Genomic DNA, 24,232 nt, shown 5'->3' with positions numbered 1-24,232 from the left:
GTAAGTGAAGTAAACAGATAAATCTGTCTTAACCAGATGCTGAAGGTGAGGTACAGAAACCAAAATGATCCATAGCATTAATAAAACACACAGCATCAACTCTGTTTACTCACATCATTCCTACTCCAAATTTAACGCCTTCCAAAAGAGAAACATCTTCCTACACCGTCATAAGGCTTGAACAGAGTGCCATAATCCGTGGGTGGCTGCTGAAAAAGCCCTTCTGCAGGTTTAGGTCTGTGACTTCTATAATTACTGGTTCATGCTAGAGAACACCGTTTGATGATCTCAGCTCCCAGGCAGGTAATAATGGGTGGAGATGGTCCGTCACGTATTTGGTGCCGCCTGAACCAATTAGGGCTTTATTAACGGCACCTTGAATTGTGCCAGGAAACAATTGGAAGCCAGTATAGCTGGAATAAGGCTTGTTTGGTATAATCTCTGCTGCTGGTCCCAATTATACCACTCTTTTGCATCAGGTGACATTTCTGTGACATTCAAGGGCTGCACAGAGTATGTTAGATGTCACCAAGGCGTGTGTGACTAAGGCAATGCTTGTTTTCTTCGGGAATGGCCACAGCTGGTGGGCTAGCCTTAGTTGTTAAAAATGCCATTCAGGCAATATTTTAAGAAAGTTTAAGTACAATGTGGAGCTTGCTTAGTTTTATGAACTCAAAAGTAGCAAATGTCTAAAATGTTGCTATAATATAACATGCTCGTTTTGCTTTATTCAGGAAGTAGATCAGCCCAAAGTGTCTATTACAAAGCCAGTTTCTGTTAAGCAAGAGCCAAAGGCTTCCTCAAGCCTTCCCTCGGGAAACAATAATGGCAAACCCGTTGCTGCCGAAAAGGTGAAAAAAGAAGCAGAAAAGAGGCCTGCTGATAAAGTAAGTTTCATGATTATGGTGAAAACATTCCTGGGGGATTTTACAAAGGACATATTAGTTCAAACTGTGGCCCTTGGTGAATTGTTTTATGCAGCATAGGTAGCATTAATCCTTGGGTACGAGTGCAGTCTGCTCTGCTTGCTGTATTTTCACCATATGTTATTCAGCTAATTGCTTGTCTGCTTGCTGCTTTCAGAACTGTGAGCCGTGTGCTTTTTTTCCTCCGTGGAGATCACTTTGTTTTCAAAGGGTGCCCAGCAAAGTTATTTTGCTTTTTTTCAGTGTCGCATGCTGATAAGGGAGCATGTTAATTTTGTTTAGGCTTTTGTTTATTTCACCTCCCTTTGCATCTTCACTTTACCCACCACTGTTTTTGACTGCTTGACAGTGGGGCTTCTGCTTAATGAATGAGCACAATTGCATCTCCCTGGTGCTGGCATGGAAGTTAAAAGCATGAGTAATGAACCTGAAAGCCCTGGTTCAAATCCTGGCTTAGCCACAAGCCTGGTAAGCCTTCCGGTAGAGTCCCAAGCAGAGTTGCACCCTTCTTTGCCAATGGGCTAAGAACTGATGTGCTACTTATCGACTAGAAAAACTGATCTTACTTATAAGGCTAGCATTTGTTTTAACCAGTCTGCAAGTTTGGTGAGGCGTTAATCTGTTTATTATATATTGTTGCAAAGAATGAATCATACTTTAAATTTTGTCAGTTTTGCTTTGTAAGAACTGTTAACAAGTACAGATAAGGTAATATTAAATGAGTGCAAATTTACATGAAGAAAAACCCTGAAGTATTCCTTTTAGATACTGTAAGCTGCGGTTGCAATTTGCTTTTAATTTGCCAATACACTTTCTGTCATAGCAAGAATAATACATTTCTCATGATTAGCTTGTAAAGTTCACAGTGCCTCATGCCATCCAGAATTTGGGAGTATGTGCCTAGATTAATGAATGTAATATACTTTGCATATAGTGTCAATTTGTAATGCACCATTTGGTAATTTTTGCTTGCAAACCAGTCTTTTGTTTACTTATCAGCTCTGTTTGTGTGTGTCTTTTATATAGATAAAGCTGGAAATCAGTGAAGGAGTTGATCTTCCAAAGAAACCAAGGCTAGAAAAACCAGAAACTCGTTCTTCTCCAATCACAGTCCAGACTAGCAAGGATTTGGCCATGCCAGATCTTTCTAGTTTTGAAGAAACCAGTGCTGATGATTTTGCCATGGAGATGGGCTTGGCTTGTGTTGTCTGTCGGTGCGTTGCATAAATTTTGTTTGTTTGCCAGTTGTGAAGAGCATAGTTTATCTTTATGCTGGTTCTGAATAGTAGTTACTTTTCGCTTTAAGCACATTTTTGAAGAGTAATATTGGCACTGGGTTTCCCACCATAAACTTTGGTTCATGAAAGGAAAGATCTTTTCATTAGGTTGTAAATCATATATACATAAAAAAATGTCAAACTTTTTTCAGCTTTTTCTATGGGATGTTAGGCATGTGCAAGTGCATTGATTTAAGTGTGCTTGCCCTGACCTGGATAGCCCAGGCGAGCCCGATTTCATCAGATCTCAGAAGCTAAGCAGGGTTGTGATGCGAAGGTGGCAACAGCAAACCATCTCTGAACATCTCTTGCCTACAGAGTCACCATAAGTCAGCATACCTATAAATAAAAATGTGGTTAATCATGCCAAACACTGCATAAGATCAGGCTACAAATGAGGATGAATGTGTCCAAAGAAATATCATTGCGTTTGGTGGTAGTTAAAAATAAATGACAAAAGAAGCCAGTAATGCTCACCCTAGTTAAAAATGATGAGTGAAAAGTGCGTGCAGTTCCTGTGATAAAATAAATCTTTTGTAGTAAGCATTTACTTTTTTTTTTAACTATTTATAAATGTAACTGTAGAGATGCTGTCCCAGGATAGTAAAATATGGATACTTATCCTTTTTATTAAGATTCAGGAAGAGACTTCTGAGTTCAGCGTTCTGTTGACCATAAAGATATTTGCAGAACTTATTTTGGGTAAACAATTAACAAGCATCAGAATAGCATTCCAAACTGCCATCAGGAATCATACTGACATCAGCAGAACTAGGCATATTGCCTGTGTATGAAGGTGTGAAAAACTGTTAAATTATAGACTTCATTGTTGTAAATAATGTTGAAATGTCTGAGAAATTCCTACTTTCCTTGATTTGTGTTCTGTGCACAAACTTGTTAAACTAGACACTTTCTTGAGTCACAGATTTGGTATATTTCTTTTTGGCTGCATAAGTGAGCGATAGGAGGGGGTGGCGATCATAAAAAATGACTCAGCTCTGTCAAAAATGTGTGCTAATAGGAATTTATTTACTTATTTATGTTCTTTATAATCTAGGAGTTTCAACAATAGCTTTTTAATGCAATCCTGACAACTGACTGAAAATGCAGGCATGTACATTGTCTAGAAAAGTGAATAAAATTGCCAAATTGTTGATTAAAATTAGCCCAGTTGCCCTGACCTGGATAGCCCAGGCAAGCCCGATCTTGTCAGATTTCAGAAAGCTAAGCAGGGCCGACCCTGGCAAGTAATCGGAAGGGAGACCTCCGGGGAATTCTAGGGCTTGGGACGTGGAGCGGGCAATTAGCCACGTCTCTGAAATGTCCAAATCCCAGTAGGGATTGCCAGAAGGTGCCGTGACTTCCAGCTTGAGTGTTATGCTTTGCACATCTGTACCATTTGAAATTTATTTTAAAAACCCAAAAAGAAATAAATTCCCAGCATTCACTCTGCCAAGTAAGGGAATAGTGTTCTGAGTTTTTCAGTTACTTACTTCAGAAGTTTCCCCTAAGTATTACCAACTTAAAAATGACTGCTCTTGAGTAAATATGACTGAAGGCAACAGTTTTTGCTTCAGCACTCAGAATTGTGTATGTAACTGCGTTAAGTAGAAGTATGAAATTGGCAGTACCAGAATGAACAGAAATGTCAGAATCCCTGTGGCAGCCAGAAGAGAGACTTCAGAAGATCTGTTCTGCTTAACAAATGTTTTAAGCCAGCAGTATAGCTTCCAAGTGTAATTAAATATTCAGAAGCGAAATGTTCTGTGTGATTTTCAAATGACATCCGGCCTGTCAAAAAGGGAGCTTTATGGAAGGAAACTTGCACACCTTTACAAAAAGCCTGTTAATCATCTTGCATTATATTAACTTCTCTCCCCCCCCCCCAAGGCACAGAATACTTCAAGACCAGTTTAAAATACATTCTAGTTTTTTGTTTGTTTTGTTTAAACTAGGCCACAATTACCCTTTATGGTTCTTAAAATATGGAGATCAGACTGTTCTAAATATAATGTAGCTGGGCGATTCTCCTAATCCACATCATTGAAAAAAATGAGTGAGACTCTAATTTTATGGCTGCAGTCCCTGATCTCAGTTACTAAGGAGTGTCAGTGAACTTAATCAGACTTACTTTTGAATCTACATACTTAGGATTACATTGCATGTACTCCAGAATTTGAAAAAGATTTTTTAAAATGTATATATCAACTAGGCCATTTTAAGAATGGTCCATAGCCATCTGGACAATACTGTCAGTCTTTGTTTCCCTATCATGTAAAGGAATAAGATGCTGCTTTTTCTTACCCATCTACAAATAGAGTTTCCATGGTTACCTGTATACTGATACCATGAGGCTATGTGCAAGAGCAGCTTAGCAATGAAACAACCCGATTTGTCATTTAAAAGAAGAAGTCGTTAGGGAAATAGTGTTTGATTACCTCAAAGACATATTTCCACAGTTAATAAACTCATTTTTCCAACAGAAGCCCATACAATGTAAGGACCTTATCCACTTCCCTATGCCTTTAAGGCATAACTGCAGGACTAACCTTTTCGGCTTTTTCATCTCCTAATTCTAGACTATTTTATATTCCTAGTCGTTGTTTAAAGGGAGGAGTGCAAAATAGTCAGCGACACCAGCAACATATTTTGTCATTTGTGCCACCAGTTGCATGTGTAATTGTTGTTGCAGTTTTTCACAACTTTTTAATTCAGTTGTTGTTTGATTATCTCTCTCATGTTACAGGCCATTATCATAACTGTACACTATTTTTCTGTGCTCGTTCCCCCGTACGTCCTTTACAAGCTTTGAAGTCTCTTTGTGGCCTTCCGTTCTTTTATGATTTTAATTTTACCCTGGCTTCTCCTTCATTGTTGAAACCCTCGCTATCCAGTACCTTCTTTATTGATTGCACCCATTACTTAAATACAATTACCTTCTGCCCAAGTATAGGCTGTGCTCAGTGGGGGAGCAATATCCTGCCTCATCTATCTGTGCTGCCTCGTGGTGCCAGCCGACTGCAGAACACACATCAGTAACACAGCATGCCATTTGCACCGGGCCTTTGAGCATAGACCCAGCTAGCCCAGGAGATTCCTGAACTATGTGGGAAGTATGTTGAATGTGAAGTTACACCCATGATGGATGCCCAGCGGGACAGTTGCAATCTGTGGGCAGGGCAGGAAGACATACAGTACAGTCCTAAACAAAGTGGCCCCTGTCTAAGCCAACTGATATCAATGGACATAGAAGGGTGTAACTGTGTAGGATCACACTGCAGATCATGTTTCCCTAATGTACACATCCTGTACTTGGTGAAGAGGTCACCTAAACCAGCCTATAGAGAGACAGCGTGGTATAGTGGTTAAGAGCAGTGGACTCTAATTGGGAAACTGGGTTTGATTCCCCTGCACATGAAGCCTGCTGGGTGACCTTGGGCCAGTCATTGTTTTCTCAGAGCTCTCTCAGCCCCACTTACCTCACAAAGTGGCTGGAAAGGGAGGGCGACTATAAGCTGCTTTGAGATTCCTTAGGTTAGAGAAAAGTGTATAAAAACCAACCCTTCTTCTATAACCTTTTCTTTTTCCCCTTTCTTGTTTTCTATCCTTTGTGTCCAAATGCAGACTGTTGCAAGCTGCTTGTAGTATCAGTCAGCTTCTGTACTTTGGTTGCTGTTCCCGTATACAGAGTTCTGTAGAGTAATCTTAAGAAGAGACGTGGAAGGTTCCAGATCCTGTTTCAAAAGACGGTGCTAATTTGTTCTGAACTCTCTGTGCTTTGCAGACAAATGACAGTAACCTCTGGGAATCAGTTAGTGGAGTGTCAGGAGTGTCATAACCTCTACCACCAAGATTGCCATAAACCTCAGGTGACGGACAAGGAGGTGAATGATCCTCGCCTAGTGTGGTACTGCGCTCGATGCATCAGGCAAATGAAAAAGATGGTAAGAGGTGGTTTGCTGGGATTGCTGACACTTGCAGAGAGTATTTAAAGAGGGGAGTTATTATGTGGAATTAAAAAGAAGTGTAGAATGGGAACTACAGTAAGGAGGGTTGTTTGGGTGCATAGCATTTCCTGTATCATACATGTACACAGGATTTGGAAGGAATCACAGAGACAGGGAAATCTCTTTTTCCTCCTGACAGCCTCCCACTGCTGGCAACATCTTCCTCTCCCTCCTCTTCCTCCTCCTTCTGCTTGTCAGCAGACTCACAAAGAAAATTGGGAGAAAAACTGCTGATCTTGCCCCCCCCCCCTTCTGCTCACAGTCCGAGTGGAATCCCCCAGGTCCACAGAACGGCTGAAGTCTGCCGGTATATTGTCTCTGCTGTTATTTTTTTTTAATGTAATGACATAAAATTTTGGCCTGTATCAAAGAACATCCAGTTAATTTGTGTTCTAAAAGTCAAGGAAAGTCATCAAAGTACAGGAAGAAGTGACTTGGCTAGAAAAAGCTGATATTCAATGCAGTTAAGTCCTGATATGTTTGTTGCAAGTTACTGTTTTGATGAGAAACAGTAAAAAATACTGGGCTGAGTTTTGTAAATATCAAGCATTTCCCACAGTAAACTTTTGTTGTTGTTGTTGTTGCGTTTCATGTGAGCTGCCTTAATAATTCCCAAGGTGAAACAGTTTACTATTTCTACAATAGTGACTGATGAACAGTAGTTGATTAGTCGAAGCATCATTTTAGTAGATAAGTTCTGAATGAACTTTTTAAAATCATGGTATTTTGAAAGAAAGTATCCTTGTCCTGAACAATTAACTATTTGAAATTGTGTTATACTTCATCTTCAAAGATAATATTTGATTAAGCCAGTCGTAAGACCGACTTATCTAACTTCCTGTGTTTTCCTCAAATGAGTATTTCTACTCATCCTAAAATCTCACATGTCTTGAGCTTCAGTTTCCCTCATACCTACTTTGTCCCTTGATTCCTTATTTCCAGGTGTTACCGGTTAGAATGTTTAACAGATAAATTATTTGCTTTTATATTGGTTTGGTTTTAATTTTGATTTAAATTCTCGCAATTTTTGAAAGCATAAGGTAAGAATGTGTTATGTTATTTACACAGGCTCAGAAAACACAGAAGCCTTCGCAGAAGCTGGCCCCTGCTGTAGTTTCAGTAGCTCCAGCTGTGAAAGATTCACTGACAAAGAAGCCAGAGATTAAGCTAAAGTTGGACACCACAACAACCTTTTTAGCATTTAAGAGGACAGAGGTCAAGGTGCTGTATATAAACTGTTGTGTGGGGAAAAAATGCATTTTTCTGTATTTTGCTTAGATGGTGTTCTCATTATAAAATTGGCTCCCCTAATTAGAATTCAAAATCTTCAAAATCGAAACACACTCCATTATGCCAGTCAGTCTGAGCAGATGATAGAACTCTCAGATGCAGGACTCTCTTATTATATATATATTCTGTCTTTAAACACAAAGCCTCCTTAATTTACAAAAAATAATTTTGTATCTGGTATTTTAAATGATAAATGAAATATAGTTTCACACAGAAAATATGTGCATTTCTTAGCCTCAATAACCTGTAAAAATATAGTGTCTGTAAGGCTTTATCTGGTAAGACAGTTCTTTTCCTTGCTTCCTTGGACTGAGTTGTTTTAACTACAGCTGGCTGGCTTATATCCTCCAAACTCCTGAACCATGGCCAGCCCAGGAGTGTAAGCTGAATGTGGTTGAACTGTACACTGCAACCAGCTAGAGCAATCCGTATCTAATGGAGCATGTGTTTATGCATCCAAGTCTGGAAGGGATGGGGAAGAGTGAAGTTCTGGTGCTACCTGAGTCATGTGACAGCTGGCCTGGGATGGCCAGAACACACCAATCTCGCTAGCCCCATCCTCCCCCCTGCCAGTTTCATAGACCATGGCTGAAAGCCTAAGGGCACTTTCCTGCGAGTAAGCCCCATTGAATAACACAAGACTTACTTTTGAGTAAACGACTCAGGATTGCTCCCCTTAACACATATGCAATATAGCCCGTTGGGGAATGTGTCCCATTCTGGGACTTTTCTGGGGAAAGAGCAGTAAGGATTTTGGCTTACGTGCGCAAACCCATAGAAGTTATGCCTGATGGCCAAGCTACCCTGTCTGCTGTTTGTTGTTGTTGTTGTTGCCATCAAGTCACAGCTGACTTGTGGTGACCCCGTAAGGTTTTCAGGGCAAGAGATGTTCGGAGGTTCTTGCTATTGCCTGCCTGTGCATTCCCACCCTGGAATTCCTTGGAGGCCTCCCATCCAAAGACTAGCAAGGGCCAACCCTGCTTAGCTTTCAGGATCTGATGAGATCAGGCTAGTCTGAGCTATCCCCAGGGAACACCTATGGCCTAAATTCATTCATTTCTTAGGCATGGTTATGTAAGATGCAGCCAGCATTACTCTTGCTCCAGCCTAACAAGTAGTTCCCATAGTACTGAACCCTTCCTGCCACCTGCTAAGTAAAAGTGGCAGCGGGGGGGAATAAATTTATTAATTCTTAACCCAAAACTGATGAATGCACAGAAAGAGAACTGTAACAGCCAAAGTAAAATATAGCCCTTTGTAGGAGTTCACAGGTTTTCATTTTCCTAATATGACACAGTTCCCATTTGGAAGAAACTAGGTTTTTCTGCACAGTTATTTTAGAGAAAGTTAGTTCCAAATCTGCAGGAGAGGATTCCTGGATTTCTCTGCCAAGGTTGGGCTAACATGTTTGTTCTGCCAGGTATAAAATATGACTGTATAGCTAGAGAGTCAGTTTCCTGCCAGATTCACAGATTTTATCTGTTGGTGGGAGGAGAGAAGGTAGAGATGTAAAATCTTTTGAAATTTTGAAGCTGTGAGGGAGAGCCTTTTTCTCCCCAGAAAAAAATAAGTTTGGGAAAAATTGAAATACACGCAGGACTCTCTTATTAAATCTAATTTACAGCGTTAATCATTTTAAATGCATAATTTCCAACGGCATTTAAAGTAGTACTGTGGCATGTTTTAAACTAAAAGTATACATGCATTAGTTTTCTATAAGCAAACTTGTGAATGTACCTAAGTACTACAGAGAGACAGCTGCAAACTTCTGCACTCTATGCTTTCTTAAAGAGAAAACTCAATTTTTTTTAGCATGCGAGGAATGTTTATTTGGACAGTCTCAGAGTCACATCAGGACTACCTGCAGCATATGTGGATATTGAGTTAAATTTTATAATACTGAAAACATTGATCTCTTCCGTACCACATCACCACAGTACCACATAAATTACACACACGGAGGAGAAGACAAATCAATATGCTATAATCTTTATAGCAAATTAATTGTGGACAAAATTAATCTTTTTTTCCTGTCAAGTCACAACTGACTTACAGCAACCCCGTTGGGTTTTCAAGGCAAGAGACATTCAGAGGTGATTTGCCATTGCCTGCCTCTGCATAGCAACCCTGGACTTCATTGGTGGCCTCCCATCCAAGTACTAAACAGGGCTGACCTAACAGGATCAGGCTAGCCTGGGCTATCCAGGTCAGGGTAACCCTAATTACCAATAAATTTATCCTTGAAAATATACTGTATACCTATGCACAGGATTATCATTATGTAATGATGTTTACATAAAGATCTTCATTTTGAGTGAGCAAAATCTTTTCTTAATGAAAAAATATTTTCTTGGCGATTCTCCCCCCCCGGTATCCCACATTGAGCTGGGGGAGTATTCAAGGACAATAATCAGGAAGAAAAAAACCTTTTCACCCCACACCACTCCCCTCAAATTCCACTTTTGTTCTAGGCCTTCCTATCTGTCAAGGAAGGAAACCTTGTTTAGCTGCACAAATTCTCTTGAGATTATAAAAGGTGACACAAGGAACGGATGAGAACTTGTCACCACCAGGCCTAACCCGCTGGTGCATGTAATTCAGTAGTTTTAACAGACCATAAGAGACCGAGGAATAGAAAGCACCAAGAAGCTTATCTGTGCAAATGCCTATGAACCAAACGGGAGTCTTGTACTCATGAGCATGCTGCCACTCGTTTCTATGGGACTTGTAGAACTGCTTGGGGATTGTGCTTAAAAGCTGGCTACTGCCCAAACACTGGGCAACGAATGGACTGCAGTGCAGAAGAGTTCTTTGTTATGTTTTCTCAGATTATTGATCTCTAATGACTGTAAGAAGCAGGAACAAACATTGGTAACTCATCATTGCACACAGCCAGTTAGCTATACATGCCTCTTAAATGGCAACAAATCCATTTAAAAAAAAACAACCCTCCCCCGAGATCATACGATTTCCTTAAAGTCTAATATTCACCATTTGCTGCCTTGGTAACACTAAGTAATGGAAAAGTGACCGGAATAACCACAAATTCTGCTGGGTTTGTTCAGTTCACAAATATTGACATCTCAGTTGCGGTCTATTTTTGTACATGTGGCAAGGAAGCATTGTGCCATGTGAGAGCTTGTTTAATTTTTAGAGGAAAGGGAAAGAAGAACCTTGGAACTGACTTACTTGGATTTTTTTAAATCCACATCCATCTTCTCTTCAGTTGTTATTGGAAGAATAGGTATAATGACAAGAACATGACTTGTTATTCCTGCTGTTGATTATGCTGGATTGTGCTCAGAAAGGATCTTCTGTTGCTAATGTGGAATTTGCTTGTATTTCAGACCTCTGCTGCTGTTTCTGGCAACAACTCCAATGCCACTGTTTCCTCTTCAACCAGTGGCCTCACAGGATGGGCTGCATTTGCAGCAAAAACATCCTCTGCTGGTCCATCGACGACAAAGATGGGATCTACAACGCAGAGCACCAGTGGCAAGCCGACAACAGCCTCCAGTAACCAGAAACCTGTGGGTTTGTCCGGGTTGGCAACCACTAAAGTGGGTTTAGGGTCAAAGATAGCATCCCCTAACAGTAGCACAACCGCTGTTCAGCTGAAGCCCCTGCCGCCTTTGACCTTGGGGAAAACTGGTCTTTGTCGTTCAGTTAGCAGCGATAATGTCAGCAAAGTAGGACTCTTGAGTCCGAGCAGTTCAGTTCCCAGTAGCAGCAGCAGCCAGACAACTGGTGGAAATGGAAGTGGTGGGACAGCAGGCGGCAGCGGAAGCAGCACCAGCAAGTCAAGCACAGAATCTGGCAATCAGTCGCCATCCGTGAAGGGTCCTACTTCTCAAGAATCACAGCTCAATGCTATGAAGAGGTTACAGATGGTCAAGAAAAAAGCTGCTCAAAGGAAATTAAAGAAGTGATAAAACTGTGTCTTCAAACCCTGGTACCAATTGAGCTGAGTAATAAAGTCAGATCTTTAACTTGCGTTAATGCTTTTATGTGGTGGTAGCAAGAGGGAGACAAATACAAGCAGTGGTTTAGTGATGCTTTATTCCCTAGTTATTTCATATTTCTAGCACTTGTTTAGGCTTCTGTGCACCTAACAAGCGGTGGCCGTATGGTGCACACTGGACTTAAGAAAATAACAGCAAGCAAGTTGAAATTTTTCTTTCTGCAGAAAACTAGTATGGAAATGTGTCTTTTATTTAAAAAAAAAAATACTCTTAAGTAGTGTTCAGATGTAGATGGGAGTGCTAGCACGTAGAGACCCAAAAGCAGTTTACAAGAGATTAAAACAATAGTTCCACTAATGATATACCATATTTACTCAAAATGAAGATAGTCCTGAATGTAAGACAAACCTTCCCCCCCCCCCAAGAGAAGGGTATACATAAAAGCAGATGACCCTGAATTAAATCAATTCCTCCTGAAAAAGGGAGCAGTATAAACATTACTTTTTTGCCATCAAGTTACAGCCAGCTATGGTGATCCCATAGGGTTTTCAAGGCAAGATGTGTTCAGAGATGGTTTGCCATTACCTGCCTCTGTGTAGCAACCCTTGACTTTTTTAGTAGTCTCTTATCCAAGTTCTAACCAGGGCTAACTCTGCTTAGCTAACAAGATTTGGGCTATCCAAGACAAGAGCATACATAGTAATCAGTATATAATAAACAGTATACACTAGAGAAGAAATAGTTTCATTTTTTACAGCTCTTTGCATTGTAACTATTTACAGGTAGTGTGGGGTCCTGCTATTTCCACCCAAGCCATACTAAGAAAGGCTGAGATAATGACTGATGAACTGGCCATTAAATCCTAAACAGAATTGCACCCTCCTAAGTGCACTAAAATCAGTGGGAATGCTCTGCTAAGGAGCCTCCTGCACCCACCCATGTTCCCCTTTGTGATGCTTTCTGTAAAGTATCCAAAAGACTGTGTTAACTCACATCTGGTACCTCTAAAATGCCCACTAATAGCTACATCTAATGCAGTAGTTGAAAAATCTGTAGGGCTTGGGGGGTTCTCTATCCGGGGGCGGGGGGAGAGAGAGCTAAACTATTAGGCAACTCCTGCCTGAAGCACAAGGGAAGAAGCAAAAAAGCCTGTGTGGAGTAAAATTCTACGCCAGAAGCAGTGGTCACCACTGGTACAGGAGCAAATCCACCATCACTGTTCCTACTGATTATTCCCATTCACCAGGCAAAGAAATGCAGTTTCCAAAGCCAGCAAGTCCAACCCGTGGCCTCCTCCCCTGAAAGACAGAGTTTGCCAGTCATGTCATTCTTAGTGCCGTTCCTCTCTGCTGGTGAATGAGTGTGCACACATTCTCCAATGCTCTCTATGTGTGCAGTGAATCGCCTTTTGTGTCAACCCCCTTATCATCTCAGCATAACACCAATGGGCAGACCTGTATTCTCAGGAGGAAGTAAACACCCCCTTTTAAAAATTGCCAGAAAAGGTTGTCAGCTTTCCTTTAGAATAAATGCAGTAACCAAAACAGCAAAGATTGTCCTCATTGTCACTATTCATCAAAAATAGGGGTGTGTACCTAAAACAACAACAAAAAATGGTTTTTGAGGGGTATTCGCGTCCCCTGTATCATTTTGGGATTCTTTTCCCCCCCAGAATTCCAGAATTTTTCAGGTTCCATTATTCCTTGGGAGTTGGGGCTGGAATGGCTGTTTTTCATCCAAATGAAACCAATATTGCAGAAGCCCTAGTGCTGCCTGTCCGGTAAAGGACCCTTCTCCCCCACCCCCATTTCAAGTAAATTGGACAAAGGGCTCCAGTGCTATGGGCCCTGAATACCTCCAGCTATCCAACTTGTCTTCAGTGTTTCCTGTTGGGGGAAGGAAATTCAAAGAAGTCAGTAACTGAACCTACAAGACCAACCACTGGCCCAAAGCTTCCAACTGCAAACAAAACCAGCAAGTCCAACAGAACCAGCATTAAACCAGAGAATCCCAGCAGAGCCATAAGCCAGTACAGCAAGCCCAGCACAACCAATGCCAAACTAGAGAATCTCATAAGAACCAAAGTAAGCAAGGGAAATTGTTGCAAGCCCAATATAGCCAATGTCAAACCAGAGAATCCCAGCAGAATCCACTTAAGCGAGGAAAACTGATGCAAGCTCAACACAACCAATGTCAAGCCACAGAATCCCAGCTAAACTAAAGGCCAGCGTGGAAGCCCAGGAGAAGCAGCAGCCCTTCACCACTGGCACTCCTACTTTCCTAACATCTCTTGTTCCAGTGATATTTATGACTCCCCCCTCCCCCTTTATGCATGTCAAGGACATGTTTGACATCATATTTCCTGCACAGAACTGCTTCCCCAATTCCATAGCTTTCTTCCCTCACTCTCCCTATTGCCTGGAAAACTTTAAAATGGAAGAAAAACAGGTCTGGGAGCCTTAAAATTCCAGCCTTGAATACTTGTGGATATTCCCAAATATTTCCAGTTTTTTTCAGGAATTGATACCCAGTATTCCTGATGATCACAAATAGCACCCAGATACCTGAATATGCCCCCCCAAATACTGAAAAGGGATTTTTCAGATAAATATTTGGACCAGAAATATCTGAACGCATATCCCTAAAAGCCCCATTAACCAGTTCTTTCTAAAGGCCATACAGGTAAGTGCTTTCTGGCAGTCACCAGAAGGCTGATCCCTAGCATGGGGGCTACCGCAGTAAAGGCCCAACATTCCAGACAGCACGATTGACGTATCCAGGGGGAAGAGAAAGAAGTCACTACTGGAATAGCAGTAGCCTGGGCTCAGATAGAGAGGGGGTCCTTTAAGAATGTGGATACCAGGTTGCTAAGGGATTTAAGTGAGAGAACTGGTGGTGGTGGAAAGTGCAGTCAAGTCACAGCTGATTTATGGAGATCCCAGAGGTTTTCAAGGCAAGATACATTCAGAGGTGGTTTGCCATTGCTGGACTCTATGTAGCAACCCTGGACATCCTTGGTGGTCTCCCATCCAACTACTAACCAGGGCCAACCCTGCTTAGCTTTCGAGATCTGGTGAGATCAGGCCACCCAGGTCAGGGCAAAGGTAAGATAGTTACATGGCAAAAAGTCAGACTCAAATATTTGTAAAAATATAGATTTATTACAGTAATTTAAAAGCAAACATCTTGTTTCCCAAATATTGCTGTAGTTAAAATTCACAGTGATAAATCTCTGGCAATTTGTCTTTGTAGCAGGTGTTTGGAGTGGAGGGGCGTAAGCTATTTGTGCTTTGATGAATGCAACATCACTCTTTAGGATTGAAATGGAACCTTGTGAAGAAATGGGAATACAGACATCTGTAGAAGGAATAAGTACATTTTGTGTCTGCGTGCACCATCCGAATAAGAAAGTTATACAGATGCTTGTTTACCAAAGGCAAAAAATTGAGTCTCAGTAGCAATCATCTCAATTTGACAGTTTTGTTCAGAACACAGTCTGTGCTGGTGAGTCATGCAGTTGCATAGTTACCCTGTTTGTGTCGCTCCTATATTATGTTCAGTGGTTGCAATTAATTTGATTAACCTCAATTCTTCAAATCAAAATATAATACCCCCTCCACCACAACCCTCATCTATGCAAACTGACCAATCATATCACCTTGCTGTGATCTCACTTTTTTCCAAGATCTCTACTACTGGTTAGGGTTGCCAAATGTCAAGTCTGAAAGGGCTTCTTTTATTCCACAGGATAATATTGCTTGGCTCAGTTTTCCCCGCAATGCTGAGATGGGGAGGGAGACCTGCACATAATGGAAATTTCCTTCTGTATGAGTTTAAGCAGCCTTCACAGAGTTTGGACCCGACAACCCTCCTAATCTAGCTCCCTATCTTTAATATTAGTTTACAGATTCCGCCTGTTTTTCTATATAAATGAATATGTACATTCAATTAGCTGTAGATTCTTAGAGGGCTCCTGTAAACCCATTTGAAGAGTGAATACTGAGAATGCAACAAATACATTATTATGGACTCCACTGGTGGTCACTTATTGAAAGCTATTAGCCTTTTTTAGACCTCAAGTCCACTTGGAATGTAATAACATGGAAGCCTGTTTTCCCTAGAGAGGTTTTAACATTGTACCCAAAAGGAAATGGTGTTCTTAAGACATCTAGAGGTCAAGTACCTTTAACTAGCCATTGATTTTGGTTTCCAGGTTGAACTAATCCATTAATGACCCTGAAAAACCAGATAATGTAAAGAGGACAGACACTTTAGAACTGAGATCCTAAAAATCATTAATGTTCTGAAATTTGTGTCCTACAACAACAGCTTCATCCCTGTGTGGGTCTTAGCCCCTTGCACACAATTCAGCTGTCTACAGCTTTCAGCTACTACTGGGGGGACAGGTCTGCTTGAAGAACTCTGAAATGTAAAGCATGACAAAAAGAAGCCTTCCAACCATTGATTTTTCCTTCATTACAAATTGTTTACATTAACAAAACATAGTGTACCTAATACGGACACTCAATTTACTCCATTCAGTTTGTAGGCGTTGGGATCATCATAGCAGCTAGCCAAAGGTAGGCTGTATTGAGGCTATGTTTCATTCTCCCCACATTTTGCTTGTGATTTTACTGAACTTTACTGGCATAACAGAATCATTGGCACGAACACTGAATTTGTGGCAAAATGCAAAAGCTATGGGTACGAGATACATTGGGAAAGTCGCCAGTAAGGTTCACATTCAGACACTTTAAGTGTCCACCATATGCCTTTTAATGACATAAGGTAATCACATATGGCTCCATTCAGACTAAACAAATGCTCTCAATGAAGTAATAGGAACTATTTGCTGTAACTTGGTACTTTTTGATGTTCTGTGCATTGCAAGACTGATTCTTGCATGTGTCAGCTATCCGCTTCATTGCTTGTTTTCTCTCACACACCACCTATTTGTTTATTTATTATTTCAATTTATATCCTGCCCTTCCCACGAATGGGCTCAGGGCGGCTCACAACAATAAATGCAAACAATCTAAATTAATACAATAAATAATACAATCACACCAGTTTAAAATTTAAAGTAATTAAAATATTTAAAGTGGATAGTGCAATGCAGTTAATTCCAGTCACTACAGCCGGGAAAAATAAGTGGGCTGATGCCAAGCCATGATGGTCTCATGTAGCAGCAATAGGGAGGCCAGCTGGTAGACGCCCACTGCCCCAACCAAAGGCCTGGCGGAACAGCTCCATTTTATAGGCCCTGAAAAACTGCAACAGGTCTCGCAGGGCCCTGATCTCATTCGGAAGCATGTTCCGCCAGGCTGGGGCCAGAACCAAAAAGGCCCTGGCGCTGGTTGAGGCTAGACCGGCAACTTTCAGGCCGGGGACAACCAGCAGATGGCTCTCTGCAGAGCGCAAGGCTCTCCAGGGCACAAAAGAGGAGAGGCTTTCTCCTTAGCTAGTCTTTAACAAACTGGGAAATCAGATTCAAGTGTTTGTTTTTCAAAATGTAAGTCAAATTAAGAAATCGTCATTTTCACATTTTTGTTGAGCCTTAGTTCCATCCTTCATGTTGCACACGTGTGCAGTGCCTCTGAAAAAGCAAACAGTGTCAGGCCTGCGGAACTTGGATACACAGATTTGGAAATGCTACTTTTGGTTGATAATTATAAATCCCAGCTGCTCCCTTGATCCTCGTGTTCCAGTGTTCTGTTCTGGGAATTCATATAAATAGTGAAAGCACCAAATGTGTGAAAGCAGATTTGGTGTCAGGATGAGGGTTAAATCCCAAACCATTTTCATAGCAGCAGCACTGAGAAGGACAGCCCTGGTGCAGTGCACTTCAGATGGGGAAGGACCGCTAGTCACCTCACCTTCAAGAATAACTAAATGGGAAAGCTTTCGATTCCAGCTGGAAATCATTCTGGTACATTTCGCTTTGAATTTAATGTTGGAGATATGATAGGCATGAACTAGTTCTCTCGCCCTCCCCAGCTGGTAACATTTTGAAATATTTATATACAGTAGAATTAGAATTAAATATGCAACAGGATCTTGCACATTTCCTGCTTTTTTTTTAGAGTCCATCCATCTCAAACGACATAAAATATGTCTTTTTTCACACTTTTAAAAAAAAGTTTTGATACTTCTTGAAGACTGCAAGCCGAGGTCCAATGATGTATGAAGCTGGAAAAACTTCATTTGTGCGTGGATTCTTCATTGTCCTCCAGAATATGGGATTTTTCTACCCTGCCCTTACTGGGTAACATTTTACCTTCATGACAATTAGCTATCTGTTCATCCATCTATTTTTCACCCGCCCTTCTTTGGAGGAACTCAAGAGACATGCAGAATTCCCCTCATTTTATCCACACAACAATCCTGTGAAGCAGGTTAGCTAAAAAGGAGTTCTGGCCCAAGGTAACCCAATTAACTTCATAGCCGAGTGGGGATTTGAACCCTGGCCTTGATACTCTTAGTGCAACACCCTGTCCACTATACCATACTAGCTCAGCTATTGGAAGTAAGTTAGGTTAAGACTATGGTTGCCAGCTCTGGGTTGGGAAGTTCCTGGGGATTTGGGGGAAGCCTGGGGAAGGAGGGACTTCAGCAGTCTATAAGGCCACCTTCCACGACAGCCATTTTCACCAGAGGAATTGATCTCCATAGTCTGGAGATTAGTTGAAATTCTGAGAGATCTCCAAGCCCTGGGACATACATATTTGCCAAGGATACCCAAGTGAATGTCATAGCTGAATGCTTCTACTGTCCTGAAACATACGGCTGGCTGTAACTGGAATGTAACAAGGATACGAGTGAAGATTCTTCAATGCAAGCTTTTCAGGAAGGGAATGGAAAGAAGCCTTACATATCCTTTTTATAAAGTCTTCAGCTTTTGATTTTGGAATGGATGGATGTCCTTCTGCAGATACAAAAACACACAGGGTAGAAACGGAGAAATGCAAAAATAAAGTCTTTGGTGCCAACGTGCTGTTTCATGTCCTATTGATGTTCTTCATTACGCATATGTCATCTTCCCAAGATAATTAGCTGGCACATATCCCCTTTGTCCTTTAGCTTCAGCTAACCACCATTCCTTATTGCCACTCAGGTCAGAAAACCGAAGGATCCGAACCCGCTGATACTCCTGAAGACTGAGTTCCTGGTGACTCCTGGCTTGAAACGCATGAACTGCATAAAACGTCTGTGGGAGGAGCAGAAGGAGAAGAGTCATTTCACTGTGCACTAAATGAGACATCTCTAATCTCAAACACAGAACATTCATACAAACCCAAGAACTATCCAGAGAAACTGATCAGAGTACAATGGACTTAGCCTGTTGATCGACTCACTCATACCCTTTGGCAATTGCCTAGATTAGATTAACAGTGTAGAGAATGCATGCTGGCTGACAAGTGATACACTATTATATGTTAGTATGTTGCTGAAGTTTCAAATCCAGAAGTTTCAGACGTGAGCTTTTTCAATGAGCCTGAACTACCAAATATTTGAGAGAGGGGGTGAAGTTTCAAATCCAGAAGTTTCAGACGTCAGCTTTTTCAATGAGTCTGAACTACCAAATATTTGAGGGGTTTTGGGGGTTTTTTTGCATATTTCAGGCAGAATGGGAGAATGACTTAGTGAGCCTGTCATCCATGAGAGAATATGGTAGGTGTGGAAAACCCGGGGTAGTGGAAGAAATGTCTTAGCAGAAGAAAGTGACCATCAAGGGGAGTGAGAAAAGGTGCAGGAAGAGGGTGAAATCGTTCCTTCCTGTCTCTTCCATCAGCAGAGCACTGCTGACAGGAGTGATTTTGCCCCCTTTCCTCTCTCCAGACTCCCAATCCATGTGACTATTAATCCTCATGAGTCCAGGAATAAAATTCCCCAGTATCAGAAATGTCTGCTAGAGGGAGGGGGAAGCTGGCAAGATCAGAGATCCTTCTGTAGTCCCCGCACAGTCCTTGTGCTGGATCTAACATACTAAGAGCTTCTTATACAGAGTCTGATCAACACAGAAGTACCACTTTTCTTAACTATATGACCTTAATCAGTCTTCTAAATTTGGGCCCTGTCATCCTGTGCTCTAAAGTGGGCCAGTTTTACCTCAGACAAGAAAGATAAACCTTCTTACGTGTTGGTCATCCACTTCGTAAATACTATCCGTCTCTGTCCCATTAACTGCAGACTTTTCACATAGACTATTATAGGAAGAGCCGCTGTCACTTCTCTTATGTCCTGCGGTTTTGGTGCAGCCATTCTCCGTTTGCCGGGAAGAGACAAAGAGGCTGATGTTATCAAAGTCGCCGTCACAAAAACTGGCTTCCCCAGCATCCTTTTGCATCTTTGCCGGATTATAGGGTTTCAAGAAGGAGGAATAAACATATCCTTTTGAAACTAAGTAGGGAGGAGGGAAAATGGATTAGAATGATTGTTGAAGAATTATTTTACAGTCATTTGATAAAAGCAGGAGTCTTTGTTTATTGCAAGTTAAAAGCCAAACTTCCGCCACTCAGAAATGCAGTGCAAAAAGAATAAATGACGCAAATTATACTGATCATCAAATTATTTTGTTACCTAAGAAACTCACAGTGCAATCTCATGCAGAGTGATCCCAGTGGGAATAGATGGGAATAACTCTGCATGGTTGGTCACACCAAAAGCTTTTCGGTTCAACAGCAGCAAATTGTGGAAACTGTTACCTGTGCAAGATTTGGTACTTATAGAAGCATATGAAGCTGCCCTATGAAGTCAGAAAGTTGGTACATCTAGCTCAGTTTCGTCTGTTCTAATAGGCAGCAGTTTGCTGGGGTCTCAGGAAGAAAAGGATCTTTTCCAGCAGTCGTGGAAGTAGTGACAGACTTCACGTTCCTGGGATCCCAGATCACTGCAGACTGTGACAGCAGCCATGAAATTAAAAGACGCCTGCTCCTTGGGAGGAAAGCGATGACGAACCTAAACAGCATGATAAAAAGTAGAGACATCTCCCTGCCAACAAAAGTCCGCATGGTCAAAGCAATGGTATTCCCAGTAGTCTTGTATGGCTGCGAGAGTTGGACTATAAGGAAGGCCGAGCGCCGAAGAATAGATTCTTTTGAACTATGATGCTGGAGAAGACTCTTGAGAGTCCCTTGGACTGCAAGAAGATCAAATCAGTCAACCCTAAAAGAAATCAACCCTGACTGTTCCCTGGAAGGCCAGATAATGAAACTGAAGCTCAAATACTTTGGCCACCAAATGAGAAGGGAGCACTGACTGGAGAAGACCCTGATGCTGGGAAAGATTGAAGGTCAAAGAAGACGGGGACGGCAAAGGATGAGATGGTTAGACAGTGTCATCGAGGCAACGAACATGAAATTGAGTGAACTTCAGAGGACAGCAGAAGACAGGAGGGCCTGGCATGACTTGGTCCATGGGGTCGCGAAGAGTCAAACTCGACTGTGCGACTGAACGACAACAAAAAACTTCCTTTTCACTGGTGTTGCCATGGCTTGTACCTAAAATCTTGGGACTGCAAAGCATCTGTTTCATTACTGAGCCCCTCTTAAAGAAGGTAGGTAGAATTCTTTTTGAGAGATGAACCAGACAGAATGGCTAAGAAAGACATCATGATTGCTGTGACAGTTCACAGTGCCTGACTTCTGGCATAGTCTGGAGAGCCCAATAGCTGGCCAGTTCCAGAGAGCATCACGAAGAAGAAGAGGAGATTGGATTTATACCCCGCCCTTCACTTGGAGTCTCAGAGCGGCTTACAAACTCCTTTCCCTTCCCCTCCCCACAACAGACACCCTGTGAGGTGGGTGGGGCTGAGAGAACTCTGACACAAACTGCTCTTTCAGGAACAGCTGTGCCAGAGCTTGTGACTGACCCAAGGTCACATCAGCAGGCGCAAGTGGAGGAGTGGGGAATCAAACCCGGTTCTCCCAGATTAGAGTCGGCACACTTAACCACTGCACCAAACTGGCTCTCCTGCATGCGGTGAATCAGGCAGACTGAAAAACTGGTAGGAGAGGTGTTCAGCCAGGGAGGGATTTCAAAACTGACTGCTGAACACAAGACCATCTCTAGACTAGGAAAAGTGGAGTCTCTGAGGAAACAGCACTCCTGTTCTGGGGACTTTATTGAATCTAAAGCCGAGGGAAGACGGAAAAGGGTGTGGTTATAAAACGAAATCTTAGAAAGAAGAGTCTCATGAAGTCATGGCAAGTAACATATTGGAGTAAAACAGTTTAAATTGAGATTCATGGCAAGGAGATGTACAGAGTCAGAAAAGGATGGGTTTTCTAGCGAGTAGAGATCCCAGAGACCTTCTCCCTATAGTTTTAGAGCTTTCAGCATTCTTTAAAACACCTAAATGGGCTTCTTTTATTTGTGGATTCTTCTCTCTGGTTATTCCTAATTATGTCCATTTTCTCAGCAGTAGTTTATCACAGAATTAGTGCATTTATTTATTTAGACAATTTTTATGCTGTCTCTCTAGGAACCTGCCCAAGGCAGCTTAACAAAAATAATAAAAACAAAAAAAGTAACATAAATGGGCTCTGGCACACAAAATCTTATGGCACAATTTATTTGTTTTCAAGGTGCCACAAGACTCGTTCTTGTTTTGACTCCTGCAAACTCACTCAGTTACCCCTTGGTAATGACATTTATATATAGTTCTGTGGTTATGTTCTCCAAGGATATTTGTTTAGCCAGGAGGGCTGTGACTCAAAAGAGCAGGCTTGTGCAGTGACCCCTTTGTAGCTTTGTGCCTTTTCCCCCCACCAGAAATTCCTGCTCCTAGGCAGTTGTTTCTACTTGCACTGGAGAAAACTTACAGATACTTATAATTTCTTCCAAATGGAAATAAAAGGTGGGGGAAAGATGCATGGGAAAAGAGTTAGAGAGCCACTTTCTCCCTGCAGTAGTGTGTCGCTTTAAACTGCAATCCCAACGGCTGCAATATGCAGGGGGGGGGAAACTCACAGAATATAAAGACTCACCAACATGTGTGTACCATGTGTTATTCCACCATCCACCCATCTTGCAAAATGATAAGGAGAATCTTTGGCTTCTCCAGATTTCTTTTTTTTTTTTTTGGTAAACAAATTTTATTTTCTCAGGAATACAACATATAAAACATTTCATTCTATCAATTGTCTACCCCATTCCCAGTTCCTCCCCTCCCTCCAATGGCTTCCCACAATGCTTCCACCCCTGCTCCAAATTACTTCATATCATCAACAATATCAGTTTTTCATCATTACAATCTAAAGATAACATCGTTTGACTTAATATTGATCTAAACATATTAAGTTTTGTTTCACATCCCAGTTCTTTTTCAGATTTCTGACCAGGGGCATAACATTACAGACAAACATATTTCCAGCAATTTCATGCACGCTGCAGTAGGCCGGCAGTGGAAAGTGCTGTCACGTTGCGTCTGAGTTATAGCAACCCTGTAGGGTTTCCAAGGCAAGAAACATTCCGAGGTGGTTTGCCACTGCTTGCCTCTGTGTAGCGCGACCCTTGTATTCTTGGTGGTCTCTCATCCAAATCCTAACCAGGGCTGACCCTGCTTAGCTGCCATGATCGGACAAGATCAGGCTATCCTGAGCCATCCAGGTCATGGCCTATAGTAGGTTACCCCTTGGCACATAGGCATTTTTATAGTCAAGCATCATTAGGAATTGTTTGGTACTTCTATGCCAACACGATATTAATTTCTTTGGATGTGGTGAGAGATTATATGTGCATCTGCAATGAAAGAGGTAAATACATTCTTTGGGGAGCTGATATACCTGCTGATGAGTTCTAATTTTGGTCTGTGTTTCCAGTGCTGAGTACACAAACACTCACTGGAAGAGCTATACCCCTGTAGTGAACTGCGTAAAGGGACTTACTTCCAGTGTCAACAAGCCATCTGCTTGCACTTCCAAAAGGATCCTTTTGCTCCACAATAGCCACCACTTCTCCTTCATATAGATCAATATCATGCTCCTGGGTGGCATTGCATTTGCGCTTGGCTTGGTACAGCAAATCCAAGTTGTACGTAGACAAGATGATTGACCTGTGGCTTTCAGTCTGACGTGGAGATTCAATCTGAAAAAGGAACAGTAAAACAAAAAAAGTTGTTGGAGCCAGAACGTCTACAGACATGCTGCCAATGAGCATATTCAGGTTCTATAGATTTTATACCGCATGAAAGTGTTCACATTCCATACCTCCTCCAGCCTCCTCCATAAGGCAAGTCGCTATCATGCAGGGCTGGAGAGGAACCTGAAAATGGACCCACCATGCCAAAATCTAAAGCCTGGTCCACACCCACAGGGGAATGAGGTAGTAGTGAGATGTGACTGTACCACTCCAGGCTGCGGGCGTCTGAGGAAGAGTGAGATACAATTGTGGAATGTTCCTTTGTGTCAAAATGCCATGCACATAAAAAGATGAACACACTAGAGAGAAAGTCCATTCCAGGCCTTTCTTTGCTGTCTTAGGTTTCTATTTTATTTTATTTTTTAATATAAAGGTGCATTCATCGCTCACTCAACCTCAGTGTATTTAATGTCCTCATCCTGCTGCATGCATAGTCAAAGCCCGATGCTGTGTACAGGGCCAAGATATGTACAGGAAGAACAGAAATTACTATGCCAAATCTGCCTCTTCCTGTGTGCTCACAGTGCCTATGAGCATATAAGCTTGCACATGTGTAAGCACTGTATCTCTGTTTGGGCAAATGTGTGTAATAGGGAACAGGGTCAAAGCCCATCTGCATTCAAGCTACA

The 24,232-nt window shown here is 41.7% G+C and overlaps 2 protein-coding genes across 2 annotated transcripts in view; one reads left to right on the top strand and one right to left on the bottom strand.

The window, feature by feature from the left end:
- Positions 1–11,453, top strand: part of INTS12 (integrator complex subunit 12) — a 23,862-nt gene extending 12,409 nt beyond the window's left edge. Inside the window, exons 3-7 of the mRNA XM_015429209.1 lie at positions 735–887; positions 1,953–2,140; positions 5,988–6,147; positions 7,279–7,431; positions 10,848–11,453. Coding sequence (XP_015284695.1) covers positions 735–887; positions 1,953–2,140; positions 5,988–6,147; positions 7,279–7,431; positions 10,848–11,429 — 1,236 coding nt within the window. The 3' untranslated portion in view covers positions 11,430–11,453. The remainder of the gene's footprint in view (positions 1–734; positions 888–1,952; positions 2,141–5,987; positions 6,148–7,278; positions 7,432–10,847) is intronic.
- Positions 11,454–18,483: 7,030 nt separating this feature from the next.
- Positions 18,484–24,232, bottom strand: part of ARHGEF38 (Rho guanine nucleotide exchange factor 38) — a 70,065-nt gene continuing 64,316 nt past the window's right edge. The window contains exons 12-14 of the mRNA XM_015429210.1: positions 23,351–23,549; positions 19,600–19,862; positions 18,484–18,669 (exon numbers count right to left, since the gene is read on the bottom strand). Of these exons, the coding sequence (XP_015284696.1) occupies positions 18,484–18,669; positions 19,600–19,862; positions 23,351–23,549 (648 nt within the window). The remainder of the gene's footprint in view (positions 18,670–19,599; positions 19,863–23,350; positions 23,550–24,232) is intronic.

Source organism: Gekko japonicus, unplaced genomic scaffold (genome assembly GCF_001447785.1).
Source record: "Gekko japonicus isolate JY-2015 unplaced genomic scaffold, Gekko_japonicus_V1.1 scaffold2981, whole genome shotgun sequence".
NCBI classification, from domain to species: domain Eukaryota; kingdom Metazoa; phylum Chordata; class Lepidosauria; order Squamata; family Gekkonidae; genus Gekko; species Gekko japonicus.
This window is presented reverse-complemented; position numbering and strand designations above follow the sequence as displayed.